This window comes from Heptranchias perlo, chromosome 18, assembly GCF_035084215.1.
Source record: "Heptranchias perlo isolate sHepPer1 chromosome 18, sHepPer1.hap1, whole genome shotgun sequence".
Lineage (NCBI taxonomy): Eukaryota > Metazoa > Chordata > Chondrichthyes > Hexanchiformes > Hexanchidae > Heptranchias > Heptranchias perlo.
In genome coordinates, this window is record NC_090342.1 from 34,971,821 (window position 1) to 34,989,529 (window position 17,709).

General features: G+C 42.4%; 1 protein-coding gene across 1 annotated transcript in view; it reads right to left on the reverse strand.

Annotated features, from left to right (window-relative positions):
- LOC137334460 (voltage-dependent L-type calcium channel subunit alpha-1C-like) overlaps positions 1-17,709 on the reverse strand; it is a 435,374-nt gene that overhangs the window by 44,480 nt on the left and 373,185 nt on the right. The window contains exons 33-35 of the mRNA XM_067999141.1: positions 14,828-14,984; positions 11,206-11,333; positions 2,474-2,570 (exon numbers count right to left, since the gene is read on the reverse strand). Coding sequence (XP_067855242.1) covers positions 2,474-2,570; positions 11,206-11,333; positions 14,828-14,984 — 382 coding nt within the window. The remainder of the gene's footprint in view (positions 1-2,473; positions 2,571-11,205; positions 11,334-14,827; positions 14,985-17,709) is intronic.

Below are 17,709 nucleotides of genomic sequence, written 5' to 3' on the forward strand. Positions count from 1 at the left end.
ACTGGACTAGTAATCCAGAGGCCTGGAATAATAATCCAGAGAATGTGATTTTAAATCCAACCATGGTAGTTTGAGAATTTGAATTCAGTTTTAAAAAGAAACAGAAATGCTGGTAACTTTGAAAATAATATTTTGGGATACAGTATATGAATAATTTGAGACATGATATGTGGTAAGTGTAGCATGCTTGGGAGGAAGAGGTAACTTCAGACCTATGGTTCCCAAAGCTTTCCACCACTGGGGCTATTCCTCGCCTCATGTCTGGGTCTGTTGTAGATGAAATGATAGAGATTGTTTGCCATGATTAGTCAGCAACTCCATTATCGTTGTATCATACAACTACCAGGATGGTAGAAGGCAAACTAGATGGAACTTGGTCTTTTTTTGTCTAGCAACTCCTATGTTTCTATAAGTATGAAATCTGCCCTGTTGATTTCTGTAATAGACTGCCACCTAAATACTAAATACTAAATGATAAGAGGAATTCAAAGAAATGATGAACCTTTCACATGGACACTACCCAACCTATTTAATCCCCTGGGAAAAGTTTCTGCAAAGTTTCTCTCTGTCCTTCAAAGTTAAATCAGACAAAATACCAGAATACCTGCCTTAATCTAGAATTTCATAGAATTACATAGAATGTACAGCACAGACACAGGCCATTCGGCCCAACTGGTCTATGCGTTTATGCACTGCACGAACCTCCTCCCATCCTTCTTCATCTAACCCTATCCGCATATCCTTCTATTTCTTTCTCTCTCATGAAGGGATTCGCAAAATTTCACATGTTCCCCCCACCCCGAAGATTTATTGGAGTTATTAAAGAAACCCTGGTGTGACTGTTTTAAAAAATCCAGGGTCTCTCAAAATGGCTGCGGTCAGACACATGGCCGAGGACCGGCAGATTTGAAATTGCATTCTCTAACAACTTGGCAGGCTTCGTGTCTCAGACAGGTTTCCTTGCACAATGCAGGTGCATTCAAGCCCTGAGGCAAGCCATCAACATGGCTGGCCAACACATCAAAATTCAAGCAGGAAGTGATTGCAGGACAAAAGGTGAACCATCAAGGTACATTCGGAACAATGGTAAAGCAGTTATGGAACAGATCGATACAGGAACCGGCCATTATGTAAATGGGCCAGAAATGAGGTCCTTTGTCTTAAAGCAGTTATGAAACTCAGCAATACAGGAACCGGCCATTAATGTAAATGGGCCAGAGCTGGGGTCCTTTGTCTTACGTTTCGTGCTTAAATCAAACAATGAAGCAAGCTGATGAGGTATGAAGAAAACCTGTTACCAAGAGGGTATAACTGGGCTGCCCAGTATCTCTCTCTCGCTTCTCTCTCCGCCTCTTGGCCCTGTCCTGTCTGCCTGCTAGCAGCTAAGAAGGAAGGCCATCGAGTAAACCTCGCAACCACATGTCGACGGCAGCAGCAGGCACAGGGGCCAGGCCTTTTCATCTGTTTCACCGGTGAGCATTAATTTTCTGGCCGCCACAAGACAACCTATCTAGGTATAAGGGTGGGGGTTAAAGGGATATTGCTAAAATTGTGATTTTAGAATTTTCCCTCGATGTGTCCGTTTCTTCCACCCCGATAAGTGTAAGACTGTATTGTATCTATAGCGATTTCTTTATCTTCTGTATAATACTGTTTACCTTGCAGTTTTTAGTTTTCTTATTAATAAACATTGGTTTTCCTTGTACCAAGCCACTGGTCTGTTAGTCTGTCTTTGTTACCGCCCGATAAGTCCTCAGCTCAGAATCAGGAAGGGGTAAGCGATTCGCAACCGCACAGCGGGCAGGGCAGCTCAGGAAAACATAACTGGCTGACCTATTATAAGCCCGAGAAACAGTAGTAATAAAACCCCTTATACTCATGTGTCTATCTAGCTTCCCTTTAAATGCATCTATGCTATTCACCTCAACACCACTGGGATCAAGCGTCACTACCCAATCATGTATAAAGCCTGATAAATGTACCATTAAAGGAATAACCAATGTAGGAATCTATATAATGGACAAAGTACAAATCCATAACAGTGTAAATCGTACATTGTCCATTGGAACAAGCTGGCTTAGTGGCCTTTCTCATCCCGTATTTTACATTCTTTTCCTTTATGCTTTTTGAATTGCTCACAAAAAATTCCTCAAATGTGGCGGGTCACTTTATTGGTATTTCGCCACGTGGGGATTCACAAACATGAAATCAAGTCTTAACAATCAGTACATCATTGATGCTGCACTACTGGGCCCATTTTATGAATCCTTTATTTAAACTCTATGAGACAATATTTTCTCTATTTGTTGTTTGTAGCAAATTGTAAATGAGTTCTTTATACTCACATTTACAATTTCACTACAAAGAGTGAACAGAGAAAATGTTTGTTTATGGGTGGAGCTTTACCAGCTAATGATGCATGGGTGGGGTAGGAAGGTTGGGAGATGTATCTCCAAAGTGTACCAAGCCTTACTTTGCAGGCCACTCTATGTGGGCACAGCTTGCCAAATCCTAAAGGCGGTTGTATCCTTCTCAGGAGTGTAACCACATCTAAGTGCTTGATGCGACCCCTGCAACAATATAAACAGAACAAATATAATTATAAACTGAAAAATGTTAATCATATGGTCCTACTTGTGAGAGTAAGGGTCGTCCTTTGTGCTAATTTCTCCCTTTTCCTCCTAATTGATTCTTCAAACACCATCTATTGACAAGAGGATGGATGGGCAGACAGGTAACCTACTTCTAGTACTGCACTTATGGTGCTCTGAAAGCAATACTAGGTAGTGAACAAGAGAGGTGCAGAGTGACCCTCCCTCAGATCTTTCCCTCCTGTGAGCAAGTGACTGGCTTCAAGTCAGCAGCTCCCCAGAGTCGAACAGCTGAGATCAGTAGTTACAGAATGGAGGATCACAAGCATCAGCCTACACTGAAGCACTAAAGGCCCCCACACACTGGTGCACAGCGATTGTGCATTGCAATTTATCACAGGCACCTTAATTTTTATTCAGGACTTGCAGACATATGCCCTGATCTGGGGTAAATATGGAGAGTGAACCTCCATAGAGAGTGGAGTTGATCAGAATTCTCTAGCCTAGCTTTTCTGATTGGTGTTATTTTAACACTGGCATTAATCTTTTTAAAATAAATGGGTTAACGTTGATTAAAATAATGCCAATCAGAAAATCTAGGTTTCTGTGTCTTCTCAAACTGTTTCAATTACAAAGATACTGCACGTATAAAAATTGCATTTCATCACTGGTGAAGTGGAGGCGTTTTGTCGCACATTAGTGTCATACAAGGTCTATCAGAGATTTCCAGATTTTGGAGACCTCCAGTGTGGTCACTTATAAGCAGTGGAAGGCAGTGGTGGAACTGATCAGCAACATAAAACTGCACACACATCAGACTATTTTTCTGAAGCAATTATCAAACTGGAGTCTATATTTTAATTGACCTAATCCATTAGTTAGTCATTACGCACAATCATTAAATAATTCATTATCACCATATCACCTTCTTTTATGGAAATCAACACAAATTTAACTCTATCAATTGGCTTTATTGAAAATTTAAAAATGTTTTCTCCTTTATTGTTAGCAGCAAGTTGTGCAGAAAAATGAAGGACATGCTGATCCCAAGCCCAGAAAATTAAAGATACACAGCCCCATAGTTACTATTTATTTAGTTACTATTCATTTAGATTAATTCATAACAAGCGTTATGAGTGCTTTAAAAAGTGAACAGCAGGTTTCCCAGTTGCAAAGAGCAGCCAGCGAGCCTGGGGTACTACGACAAAAGACCATGAAGGGCGATGGTTAAGATGAGGGGGAAAGGAAGAGGGAAAAGGCAACAGTGAGGAGAAGGTGGAGAGGAAAGCAGAAAAGGTGAGTGGCAACAGTCAGAGGAAGGGGATATGAGGAGAGGGAAAGGGAGAAAGAGAAGAAAGGAAGGAAAGAGCAAGATGGAAACAGTGAATGGAGATGAGGGGTAACAGTGAGAGGAGGATTGAAAGAAGGAAAGTGTGAGGGGTGGTGAGGAGCTAGAGAGGAACGATCAGGGAGAAAGATAAGTTAGGACAGAGAGAGAGATTCAGAGGGGCAACAGTAAGGCGGAGAGGGAAATGTTGAGGAGAGGTGAGGATGCAGAGAGAGTACTTTGGATACAAAGGGAGATAGGATGAGGTAGAACAGACACATTGGGACAGAGAAGCATAGACATACAGGGAGAGGGGGAGAAAATGGCAAAGAGAAACAAAGGCATGTTCAGCCACAGTGATAGACACAGAACCACAGATACACACAGAGATAAATATTTACGGACACTAATGAATTTGTCTTGTGAATGGAGCTGCCCAGGAGGATGGGCTTACAAAACATGAAACTAAAATCATTTTGTTTTAGAGCTTGAAGATTTTACTTTAACAAAATTAGGTGTGCTAGCCCTAATTTTGGCTTGTAATTTTAGGACTCCATATCCTCTCCAGCACAAAGATTGCCTACTTCCACTTCCGTAACATCATCTACCTCCGCCCCTGCCTCAGCCCATCTGCTGCTGAAACTCTCATCCATGCCTTTGTTCCTCCAGATTTGGCTATTCCAATGCTTTCCTGGCCAACTTCCCATTCTTCATGTTTTGTAAACTTCAGCTCATCCAAAACTTTGCTGTCTGTAGACTATCTCACTCACCCATCATCCCTATCCTTTTGACCTACATTGGCTCCTAGTCCTCCAACGCCTCCAAAGTAAAATTCTCATCCTCATGTTAAAATCCCTTCATGGCCTTGCACCCTCCCTATCTCTGTAACTTCCTTCAGCCATACAACCCCCCCCCCCCCCCCCGACTCTCCGTTGCTCTGACTTTGGCTTCTTCTCCATCCCCTCTTCCTTTGCCTCACCAATGGCAGCTGTACCTTCAGCCATCTAGACCCCATGGTCTGGAATTGCCTTCCTAAACTTTCTGCCTCCCAACCTCCCTCATCTCCTTTAAGACGCTCCTTAAAACCTACCTCTTTGACCAAGCTTTTGGTCACACTCCTAATATCTCCTTTTCTGTTTCGGTACCTATCTTTATCTGATATGGCTCCATGAAGCATCTCGGGATGTTTTTTCTACATTAAAGGCTCTATATAAATGCAAGTTGTTCTTATAAAGATAATGCAGATCAGTATGTCTCATTCTACTGGTTCATAAATCAAGACTCAATTGTAACTCGTAACAATTGCTGTTATTTTCACAGAATCGTAGAATCATACAAATTTACAGCACAGAAGGAGGCCATTCAGCCCATCGTGACTGTGCCTGCCAACTAAGAGCTATCCAGCCTAATCCCACTTTCCAGCTCTTGGTCCGTAGCCTTGTAGGTTACGGCACTTCAAGTACATATCCAAGTACTTTTTAAATGCGATGAGGGGTTCTGCCTCTACTACCCTTTCAGGCAGTGAGTTTCTGGGTGAAAAAATTTCTCCTCAGCTCCCCTCTAATCCTTCTACCAATTACTTTAATTCTATGCCCCCTGGTTATTGACCTCTCTGCTACGGGAAATAGATCCTTCCTATCCACTCTATCTAGGCCCCTCATAAATTTATACACCTCAATTAAATCTCCCCTCAGCCTCCTTTTTCCCAAAGAAAACAACCCCAGCCTATCCAATCTTTCCTCATAGCTAAAACTCTCTAGTCCTGGCAACATCCTCGTAAATCTCTGCACCCTCTCTAGTGCAATCACATCTTTCCTGTAATGTGGTGACCAGGACTGTATGCAGTACTCAAGCTGTGGCCTAATTAGTGTTTTATACAGTTCTAGCATAACCTCCCTGCTCTTATATTCTATGCCTTGGCTAATAAAGGAAAGTATCCCGTATGCCTTCTTAACCACCTTATCTACCTGTCCTGCTACCTTCAGGGATCTGTGGACATGCACTCCGAGGTCCCTCTGTTCCTCTACACTTCTCAGTATAGGACCATTTATTGCGTATTTTCTTGCCTTGTTTTCCCTCCCCAAATGCATTACCTCGCACTTCTCCAGATTGAATTCCATTTGCCACTTTTCTGCCCACCTGACCAGTCCATTGCTATCTTCCTGAAATCTACAGCTTTCTTCTTCACTATCAACCACATGGCCAATTTTTGTATCATCTGCAAACTTCTTAATCATGCCTCCTACATTTAAGTCTAAATCATTGATATATACCACAAAAAGCAAGGGACCTAGTACTGAGCCCTGCAGAACCCCACTGGAAACAGCCTTCCAGTGCAAAAACACCTGTCGACCATTATCCTTTGCTTCCTGCCACTGAACCAATTTTGGATCCAACTTGCCACCTTCCCTTGGATCCCATGGGCTTTTACTTTTCTGACCAGTCTGCCATGTGGAACCTTGTCAAAAGCCTTGCTAAAATCCATGTAGACTATATCAAACATGTTACCCTCATCGACCCTCCTTGTTACCTTCTCAAAAAATTCAATCAAGTTATTCAGACACGATCTTCCCTTAACAAATCTCTGCTGGCTTGATTAATCTGTGCCTTTCTAAATGATGATTAATAGTGACCCTCAGAATTTTTTCCAATAATTTGCCCACCACCGAGGTTAGGCTGACTTGCCTGTAATTACTCGATTATTCCTTTCTCCCTTTTTGAACAACGGTACAACGTTAGCAGTCCTCCAGTCCTCCGGCATCCCGTCTGTAGCCAGAGAGGATTGGAAAATGATGGTCAGAGCCTCCGCTATTTCCTCCCTTGCTTCTCTTAACAGCCTGGGATACATTTCATTCGGGCCTGGCAATTTATCTACTTTCAAAGATGCTAAACCCCTTAATATTTCCTCTCTCACTATGTTTATCCCATCCAATATTTCACACTCCTCCTCCTTAACTACAATGTCTGCATCGTCCCCCTCTTTTGTGAAGACAGATGTAAAATATTACGAACCATACCCACATCTTCTGCCTCCACACACAGGTTACCTTTTTGGTCTCTAATAAGCCCTACTCTTTCCTTAGTTATCCTCTTGCTCTTCATGTATTTATAAAACATCTTTGGGTTTTCCTTGATTTTACTTGCCAATATTTTTTCTTTCCATCTCTTTGCTTTCCTAATTTCCTTTTTAATTTCACCCCTGCTTTTTCTATACTCCTCTAGGCTTTCTGCAGTATTGAGCTCTCGGTATCAGACATAAGCTTCCCTTTTTTTGCCTTATCCTACCCTGTACACTCCTTGACATCTGGGGGGCTCCAGATTTGGGAGTCCCACCCTTTTCCTTTGTGGGAACATATTTGCTCTGAACCCTCACTATCTCCCCCTTGAATGACTCCCACTGCTCTGACACTGATTTACCTTCAAGTAGCTGTTTCCAGTCCACTTTTGCTAAATCACATCTCAGCTTAGTAAAATTGGCCTTTTCCCAATTGAGAACGTCTACTCCTGGTCTATCTTTGTCCTTTTCCATAACTATGCTAAATCTAACTGAATTATGATCACTACCACCAAAATGCTCTCCCACTGATACCCCTTCCACCTGCCCAGCTTCATTCCCTAAAACTAAGTCTAGAACTGCCCCCTCTCTTGTTGGGCTTGCTACGTACTGGCTAAAAAAGTTCTCCTGAATGCATTTTAAGAATTCTGCGCCCTCTATACCTTTTACACTGATTCTATCCCAGTTAATATTAGGGTAGTTGAAATCCCCTATTACTGCCCTATTGTTTTTGCACTTCTCAGAAATTTGCCTACATATTTGCTCTTCTATCTCCTTCTGAGTGTTTGGGGGTCTATAGTACACTCCCAGCAGTGTGATTGCCCCATTTTTGTTCTTCAGTTCAACCCATATGGCCTAATTTGATGATCCTTCTAACATATCATCCCTCCTCACAGCTGTAATAGTTTCTTTAACCAATATTGCGACCCTCTCCCCCTCCTTTTGTATCCCCCTGTCTATCTTTAGTTTTTAAAATATATATTTCATTAATTGCTCTTGGGATGTGGGCATCACTGGCAGGCAGTATTTATTGCCCATTCCAAGTTGCCCTGGGGGCACTAAGAGTCAACCATCTAGTGTGGGACTGAGTAACATATACGCCAGACCAGATAGGTGCGGCAGGTCCCATTTCCTGAAAGACATTAGTGAACCAGTTGGATTTTTACAACAATCTGACAGCTTTCATGGTCATTTTCTGATGCTAGCCCACAAATTACCAGATTAATTGAATTCAATCTCACAAATTGCCATGTTGGGATTGAAAGTCCTGACCTCTGAATTGCTCGTCATAGACACTAAACTACCTTATCCCTTGCATATAAAATGTTTCAAAATAAATTATTTTTGGCTTAAAATGCTAAATCACAATACATTTAAAAACCTGGATAATGCATCGAAAAACTTACAAAAATCAAAATTTCCTGGGGAGAAATGCCCCAGGACCCTCTAGGAAATAAAGTTTGCTCCCATTTCGCCCTTCCAAAGCTTCTAAATCCAACACTGCAAAGATTACCCTTTTGTGTATGAGTGTTTTTTCTATAATACAATTGATGAGCATAGTTGCAGCTTAAGTCATAACAAAATCATATCCCACTGCAATCTCATTGCAATTATTTATTTTCATATGTCAACCTGAATGGTGGAATGTGATTCCAAAACAACAATAAAAATCCTGAAATCCAATGTAGTAAAAAGGAAAATAAAAATAAAACTTATTCAGTCACCATGAAACAGTGGCTTTATTCAGGGCTATTTTTTAGCTGTATGCTGTTATATGAGTTGTCACCCTTTTGGAGCTGTGTCAGCTTTTTTGAAGCTTTTTCCAGTTTTTGTAGGTTGACATGTATGCTAGGATATAGCTCCAGCAAACCAGGTGCCCTCTAGTACCTTGCTGAAGTGGACACTTTTAAGTGTGAGTCTGAACAATAAGGGAGTTATTTTAACCTAACCCACCCAATGGGAAACTAACGTGAAATGATCTATCTCAAGGCAATCTGGGACTTTCTTTGACTGCATGACTCAGTTCCAGATTGTGCAGTGCACTTACCAAATGAGTCATTGAAGGAGGTCATGGGATGTTATTTCTTTAAAAAAAGTTGCATACAAACAACAAAGAGAAAACAATGCATCATCAAGAGGACCTGTTCAAATGTTATCCAAAAGCATGTCGATGAAAGGTTCTCTATTTTTATTTTTACTGACTTTCTGGACCTTTCACTGGAATAGAAAGCAGCAATTTTGAACAGTTAGTGATCATTGTAAGATCATGGGATCCTTAACACAGGGTTTATTCAGTCAATAAGATGGTTCTCCTGTACATTCTTTCCTTTACATGGTGGGCAGTGCAAGGACAGCCCACATGGGCAATATGTTGGTGTAATAACATGCTTGTACCATACAGTGGTATGATAAAGGTTTATGCATGTAATTTTCTGCACAGAAAGTCCCCAATCACAGCTGAGTCAGCACTTAACATAAAAAGTAAATATATAAATTATTGCATCAGTTCACAAACTTAAAAAAAATCACATGAAGTGGAAAATATAATGGTAAAACAATTAAAAACATCCACTTTAGTTAAAACTTTAAACATGTAGTTTATGTGACAGCTTGGGCTGATAAGTGGCAAGTAACATTCACGCCAGACAAGTGCCAGGCAATGACCATCTCCAACAAGAGAGAGTCTAACTACCTCCCCATGACATTCAACGGCATTACCATCACCGAATCCCCTACCATCAACATCCTGGGGGTCACCATTGACCAGAAACTTAACTGGACAGGCCACATAAATACTGTGGCTACAAGAGCAGGTCAGAGGCAGGGTATTCTGTGGCGAGTGACTCACCTCCTGACTCCCCAAAACCTTTCCACCATCTACAAGGCACAAGTCAGAAGTGTGATGGAATACTCTCCACTTGCCTGGATGAGTGCAGCTCCAACAATACTCAAGAAGCTCGACACCATCCAGGACAAAGCAGCCCGCTTGATTGGCACCCCATCCACCACCCTAAACATTCACTACCTTCACCACCGGCGCACTGTGGCTGCAGTGTGTACCATCCAAAGGATACACTGCAGCAACTCGCCAAGGCTTCTTTGACAGCACCTCCCAGACCCGTGATCTCTACCACCTAGGAGGACAAGGGCAGCAGGCACATGGGAACAACACCACCTGCACGTTCCCCTCCAAGTCACACACCATCCCGACTTGGAAATATATCGCCGTTCCTTCATCGTCGCTGGGTCAAGATCCTGGAACTCCCTTCCTAACAGCACTGTGGGAGAACCTTCACCACACAGACTGCAGCGGTTCAAGAAGGCGGCTCACCACCCCCTTCTCAAGGGCAATTAGGGATGGGCAATAAATGCCGGCCTCGCCAGCGACGCCCGCATCCCATGAACAAATAAAAAAAAGATAAGCAGGACAAATAGTGCAGAGTTCATAAGGTATACAGGTAATGATGTACAGATATATGGGTAGATCTTTTTCTATATGCCCCCGCTGGCTGCCTGACAGATGCAGCATACCTGAGAGGAGACAGCTGCCTGTGTTTTTCCCCTCTCAGTCCATTTGCATAGCCCAGGGAATTCCAGGCTCAGAGCCACGTGTGGCTGGGTCACATACCTACAATTCAGGGACAATATCTGTGTGCAGCTGCATTCTGGGTGTCTTGATGTTATGTTAAAATTCCTCAGATTGCCGCCAGAAACTCCTTACATCCTCCAGACCGTAAGACTTTGGGAATAGGGCCCAAACGGTCGGAGCTACTGGAATATGAGATGGGAATGCCCCTCCCCCTTCATCATAATGGGTGCACTAAGTCTGCATCTACCACAGGTGTAAGCCCAGTTACATCCCCCGGAGAAACCCCAGAAATTCCAGGACAGCACATCGGGGGCAGAAACCTGTTGTAACAGGTCTCTGCACCTTTAGTCTTTCCTACACAAGGCTAATGTCCCAGGTGTACGGAAGAGGAAAATCTATGCTATACTTGTATATAATGTATGGTGCGGAGTTTATGAAACAGAAGGGGTAGGACATCAGGCCCAGAGTTTAGGAGCTGGACTAATGCATAATGTGCAGCTGAGAGTCTAAGAGACAGATAAATATGGCATATAGCAGAGTGTATGTGACAGATTAATATAGAACATGCAGCACCAAGAGAACAGATGAGTTCTACATCTAAAATAGATGGTTCAAATTCTGAAATTGAAGTGCCAGCACTTACTTGGCTTCAGGGTCATACTCAGCCCAGATTCTCTTAAATTCGTCCAGATGATGAGGGCCAAGAATGGACCAATCACGTGTTAAGTAGTCAAAATTATCCATGATTACAGCCACAAAGAGGTTAATGATCTGAGAAGAAAAATATACATTATTATAGCAACAGTTTGGAGTAAAGTCACAGCCTTTCAAAAAAAAACAGTAAGAGATTCTGTCTTTATAATGCAGGTTGGTAATGCAACATTACCTGGTAAAAGCTACTTTCGTTGTCTAGTACATATAGGAATCCCTGCAGACCACATGCAGAATCCCTACAGGCTGATATATGTAGCAGTCATTTAACATTCTTGCATGTTGACACACTTGCCAAGTGCACATACCATCCCTACACTCTGATTCACATGCCATCCTTGAATGCTGACTACACACACCTTTCGTACTCATCAATGCACACAGCATCCTTACACACTGACACATGCCATCCCTGGATGGTAAGCAGACATGCCAGCTCTACATGTTGCCAAAGATATCATCTTTGCTCACCGATTGCATACACTTTCTCTACTTGGCAATCATGAACATCAAAGGACCAATGTCAGGAAATTGCTGTTCACACAAAGAGACTTCCAGTCAGGGTAGTGGAGGTAAAAAGCCTGGAATCATTTAAGAAACAATTGGATGCTACAATGGGTGGTGGTTAGGTTCTTTCTGGATGGATCAACCAGGATGGGCTGAATGGCCTTCCTCATCTGTAATTACCTTGAGTTCCCTATATGCCAATTCACACACCATCCCTAGATGCTAACACGCATCTTGTCCCCAAACAACAACCACATTCAGTGTCATGACATGTAAACGCATACAAACATAGTGTATCACCCCCGAGCAATAAAAGAAAAAAGATCTTTGTATCCATTCCAGTTATAAAAAGGAGCGCAAGCTCAAATTCAATTTAACAGGAAAGGGTGTGATATGTTAAAAATATTTTAAATGACTTAAAATTCTAAAAAAAAGTTCATTGTAATACTCGCAGAGCTCAATTACAGTTTTAATGAAATATTCAAAGTGCTTTTCATTATTTTATCCTGGACACATGCTTGTCCAATTAAAGGAGTACCACTTTCATGGAAAAGGATTTGGAAAACATTTTCTTGTTTATTTGTGAATATAGAATGTCCTGTCAAAAGAATTCACTGCTTGATTGCGCATGTTGCATTGTGAGGAAAAGAACACATTGATCTTGTCCCTCTGCAAAGAGAAAACTGTTTGTCAAACGGTTTTTCGTGAATGTGGTTGCTAGTTAAGGTGAATGGGGAGTGACGCTGACTCCTACATGGTGATGTACATCTTGCTTTGGAACGCCATGACATCATGCTGTTTTTGTCTGGTGGAACTCACGGTGAGTACATGGATGGGTGGGTGGTTGGTAGAGGAGGGAGGAGTCAGAAACATAATTTACAGGTTAGACAAAGAGGGGAAATAGGCTTGCAAAATTAAAACTTTTACATTTTTACAAAACTTCATCCAGTTATTATAAGATACATCTATTATATATTAAATTCAGTATGCAGGGCAATACTTATTACTCTTGTAGGTGGTGCTGTGATAGGTATTTTCAATGTTAAAGATGTCACACTGTGTGACACCCAATAGCTGCTTTTGTATAGTAAGTATATTACCCTCTGATTGCACAATCTGGCCACTGGGCTCCCACAAATTACCTAAAATACTTTCTGAAAACATTTTCATTTGCCGTTTTTTCCCAGTAACTGAAATTTCTGACTCCATTTCTGGCTCCATTCCCACCATATCACTTACCAACAACCTCCCAAAAGGAAAGAAAAAAAGAGAGAAGTGGAAGATGACCAAGACAGAAGCAAAAAGAAAAGTTAAAGAGAGAGAAACAGTAGAGAAAAAAAAGGAGAGACAGAGGCAGAAGAGCAGAGACAGAGAAAGAAACATCACGCTGGACATGAACATTTCCTCTGACTTACACCCGACAATTTTGATAACTCTACCATCCTGTTTTTTGGTGGGGACGGTGGTGAGATCAAAATTGCTAAAAAAAAGACTTACTGCCCCATTGCCGTCGACATCTGGCCGGTTCATATTTTGGTGTGGGCCAGGGAAAGGTTGTCAAGGCTCCCGCTGGAAATATTAACTTATGCAAATTAGGGTCCTATAATATATATAGGTCCCTGATGCCAATTTAAAGTTCCAATGGGCAGCACACCTAGTGGAACTCTAGGGAGAACAGCCTAACCAGTGGTCTTTTAAGGGGCACATGGAGGCCACTTTGAAATTATTAAAAATAAGTTTGTTTAAGATCTTTTGTGGGGCCAGGAGCATAAATGTTTAATGAGTTCATACAAAATTTCTCTCCCATTATTTTACCAAAGGCATTAACCCATTTGTTTTATACCTAATTTTATCTTAAAAAAAAGTTGTTGCTTACTCTTTTGGAGCCATTAGATGTTCTCAGCACATTTTGAAAAATCTCTGCAAGTTTGGAATTCTGTGTTTGCCTACATAACAACAGTCACTGTAGGGAGACTTTTAACTCCTGGGCAGAAAGCTGGAGGAACGCACGGGGCGCCCGCTTGGGAGCTGTAGTGAAAGGCCAGATCCATTTTAATGGCTTATTAACATTCTGCTGGCTAGCTGCTCACCAAAATGGCGTTCAGAGGCCATTCACCGGTGTTTGGGCCTGGGATGATTGCGCCAGGCTAACAGTTAGGTAAGTTGCGGATGTGGGTGGGGGGTTTTGGAATGATTTCACGGGTTGGAAGGAGCACTTCTGCTCCTCCAGACTCCACAAAAATAAGTTTTGAAACTTACCTGACAGGGTCTCTGCTGTGTGTCCACCAGGTAATATTGAATGGAGTGTCCATAGTGCTTGCTCTGCTCAGTAGGCCATTAACATTGCATTGGGGTCCTAATGACATCATAGGATCCTGATTTACATTTATTCATGAGGCTCCCGCCTGAGTCAAGCAAATGCCTCACCCACCCAAGAAAACAGTGGTGTTAAAATGGCCGCTGGCTGGGAAAAGAGCAGCAAGTCTACTGCTTGGACTTTAACTCCTGTTCCGACCAGCGGACACAGGGTGGAGGGAGTTAAAATTCCCCCTTGCATTTCAAAGTAACTCATTATATGTGTCGTGCTTGGATACATTTCTGAGAGGCATAATAAAAAATGCTATTAAAAAGCACAATTTGTTTTTACAACTCGCTGCTCAGAAATGTAGAAAAGCAGCGTGGACTAAGTTGCCCCTCTAATTTGCCCTAATGCCCTGTCAAAAAGTGCCTTCCATTTGCTTCGAAACTCCGTATTGATGGATAGTGCCAGAGTTTGGGAACTCCTGACTCTGTCCCATCCTCCTCCCATATAGGGAACCTTGGGTGCAAACCTGCGTTTCCTTGCCATTCATTACTTGAACAAAGCACAGCAGCACTGGGTTGCATTTTTCATTAAAGTAGCTGCAAAACGTTAAAATGGGGAGGGGCGGGGGTTAATCCATAGAATACACTATCTCCAGTAATCTTCCTTTATCGGTATATATTTCTACTGATTAGTATATACATTAAATAGAAAATTCTAAGATTCCTTCTGGATTTGTACTCACCAAGAAGGCACATAGCATGTAGAAACTAACAAAGTAGAAGAAAGCAAAATAGGTTCCGCAGCTAAAATCCTGCTCCTGAAATGCTGACTCTTTCTCACAGGGTTTTCCTGGGAGACAGGATAGCATGATCTCCTGCCAGGCCTCACCTGTAGCACATCTGAAAATGAAAGCAGGGTACGTTAATTTGCTTCATTAAAGAACCATGAATAATACCAGTACCCATTATTTTATGTGTTATATACAGGGTGTGCTATATCCAGATGCTATATGCAGATAGAGTATAATGTGGGGAAATGTGAGGTTATTCACTTTGGTAGGAAGAATAGAAAAATAGAATATTTTTTAAATGGTGAGAAACTATTAAACGCTTGTGTTCAGATGGATTTGAGTGTCCTTGTACATGAAACACAGAAAGTTAACATGCAAGTGCAGCAAGCAATTAGGAAGGCAAATGGCATGTTGACCTTTATTGCAAGGGGGTTGGAGTACAAGAGTAAGGAAGACTTGCTACAATTGTACAGGGCTTTGGTGAGACCACACCTGGAGTACTGTGTACAGTTTTGGTCTCTTTACCTAAGAAAGGACTTGCCTTGGAGGGGATGCAACGAAGGTTCACTAGATTGATTCCTAGGAAGAGAGGGTTGTCCTTTGAGGAGAGATTGAGTAGAATGGGCCTATACTCTCTGGAGTTTAGAAGAATGAGAGGTGATCTCATTGAAACATATAAGTTTCTGAGAGGGCTTGACAGGGTAGATGCTGAGCGGCTGGTTCCCCTGGCTGGAAAGTCTACAACCAGGGGTCATAGTCTCAGGATAAACGGTCGGCCATTTAGGACTGAGATGAGGATAAATTTCTTCACTCAGAGGGTTGTGAATCTTTGGAACTCTCTGCCCCAGAGGGCTGTGGATGCTCAGTTGTTGAGTATATTCAAGGCTGAGATCGATGGATTTTTGGACTCTAAGGGAATCAAGTGATATGGGGATCGGGTGGGAAAGTGGAGTTGAGGTCGAAGATCAGCCATGCTCTTATTGAATGGCGGAGCAGGCTCGAGGGGCCATATGGCCTACTCCTGCTCCTATTTCTTATGTTTTTATCCCTGTCTGTATTTGCAGAGAATGTTATTCTTCTGTAAGATAGTGAAATAAATCCTGAAAGCACTGCGGCTGAAATTCATTGCTGTTCACCACGACACTGATTAGAGGCAAACATACAGAAACAGACCAATAAGTGGATAAACCTGACCCCCCTCCAAACTCCACGTCTATATTTTGTAGTGTAACACAGTCTGAAGTATATTTCAAGAACTTAACACATCCTGGGCTTTGAATCATGTTGGTAAACCACTCAAGCTGTGTTCTTATGGTTTATGGCATCAGCTTACCTCCACAATGTGTTTCCCTATAGCTTACAGGTGAATAGCATGTCTTGCATATAAAAAAATAGCAGATCCTATTTGTATTACAGTTTAATACTGTTACTGGCTTCTAGCACACTCCAGGGGTTGGAAGCGAATTGGGCTCGGGTTTTATATTTTTACAATTTCTACTTTCCCACCCGCCCCCAACCCACCCGTCCTTGGGGGTTAAAATTACCCGCTATGTCTTTGAATGATATTGCCAAGCTGCAGCATGTAGATGAGGTAAAGGAAGGGGCCAAGGACAGATCCTTGAGGGACTCAGAGATAACATTGTAGGGATGGTAAGAGAAGCCAGGCTGGACAATAGACAAGAGGCATTGGAGGAGGCTATTGTAGTTGACTGTGTCAAAGGCTGCAGAAAGGTCGAGGAGGAGGAGGGAAAATGTACCATGGTCACAGTCGCAGAGGGTGTCATTTGTGACTTTGATTTGAGCTGCTTCTGTACTGTGGCAGGGGTTAGAAACCTGATTGGAGAGATTCAAACATAGATTTGCTGGAAAGATGGGCATGGATTTGGGAGGCGATAACCTGTCCAAAGACTTTGGAGAGGGGCAGGTGATGGAAAATTTAGCCATGCGGGAGGTTTCTTTAAGGGGCATGGTGAGTCAAGTTTCAGTAAAAGCCAAGATGCCAATATGATCATCCACAATAAAGCTGTGAATCGCAAGGGTCTTGTTCACGAGTGAATGGACATTCAGAAGGAAATGCGGGGAAGGACAGTGATTGTTGGTTTGCTGGAAGAGTCCAAGGTGGCAGTGGTGGGTGGGATGAGTGGGACAGGAAGGAAGTTGGCGAGGTTTGTCCCCAGCTGGTGCATTGGGCAGGAAGGTAGTCGAAAGAGGAGGATGGGGCAATTTGGGCTGCTGCCCGTAAAGAGGAAGCGACGGGTGTCTCGATGGGCACTTCGTACAATGCCAAGTGAGTCCCAAAGGGTAGTTGTGGGCTTATCCAAGCCTTGAATGATGGTACGAGAGTAGGAAGGCATAAGAGTAATGATGGATTGGCGTAGGGAATGGGGGTGGGGGGAGAAGTACACGAGGAGACAAATGAAAGATGGCATGGCTAGGTGACAGAAAGGGAAGGAAACAGTAGAGAAGGGTTTGATGGGGACCAAGAGATAAAAAAAGGAGATAGAAGTAATGGGTTCATGTCTGGAACAGCAGCCAAAATGCACACATAAAAGGACACAGAAGTTGGGTTACATAGGCATGTCAGAGATTAGAAGAGACATGTTCTGGTCCTAAACAGAGGACCATCCCCCTTACTTTGGGTGTCTTGTATTGAATGGATCAAAAATTGTTAGACTTGCTACAACTCAATTCCTTAATGTTACTACAAAATGTTACAATATCTAATTAACCAATTAGCCGACAGGTGCAATACTTCATTGGATCAACAATCTCACGAAACACTTCTCACCAAACACTCCACAAAGCAAAACTCGCAAATTCAACAGAAATTTTTA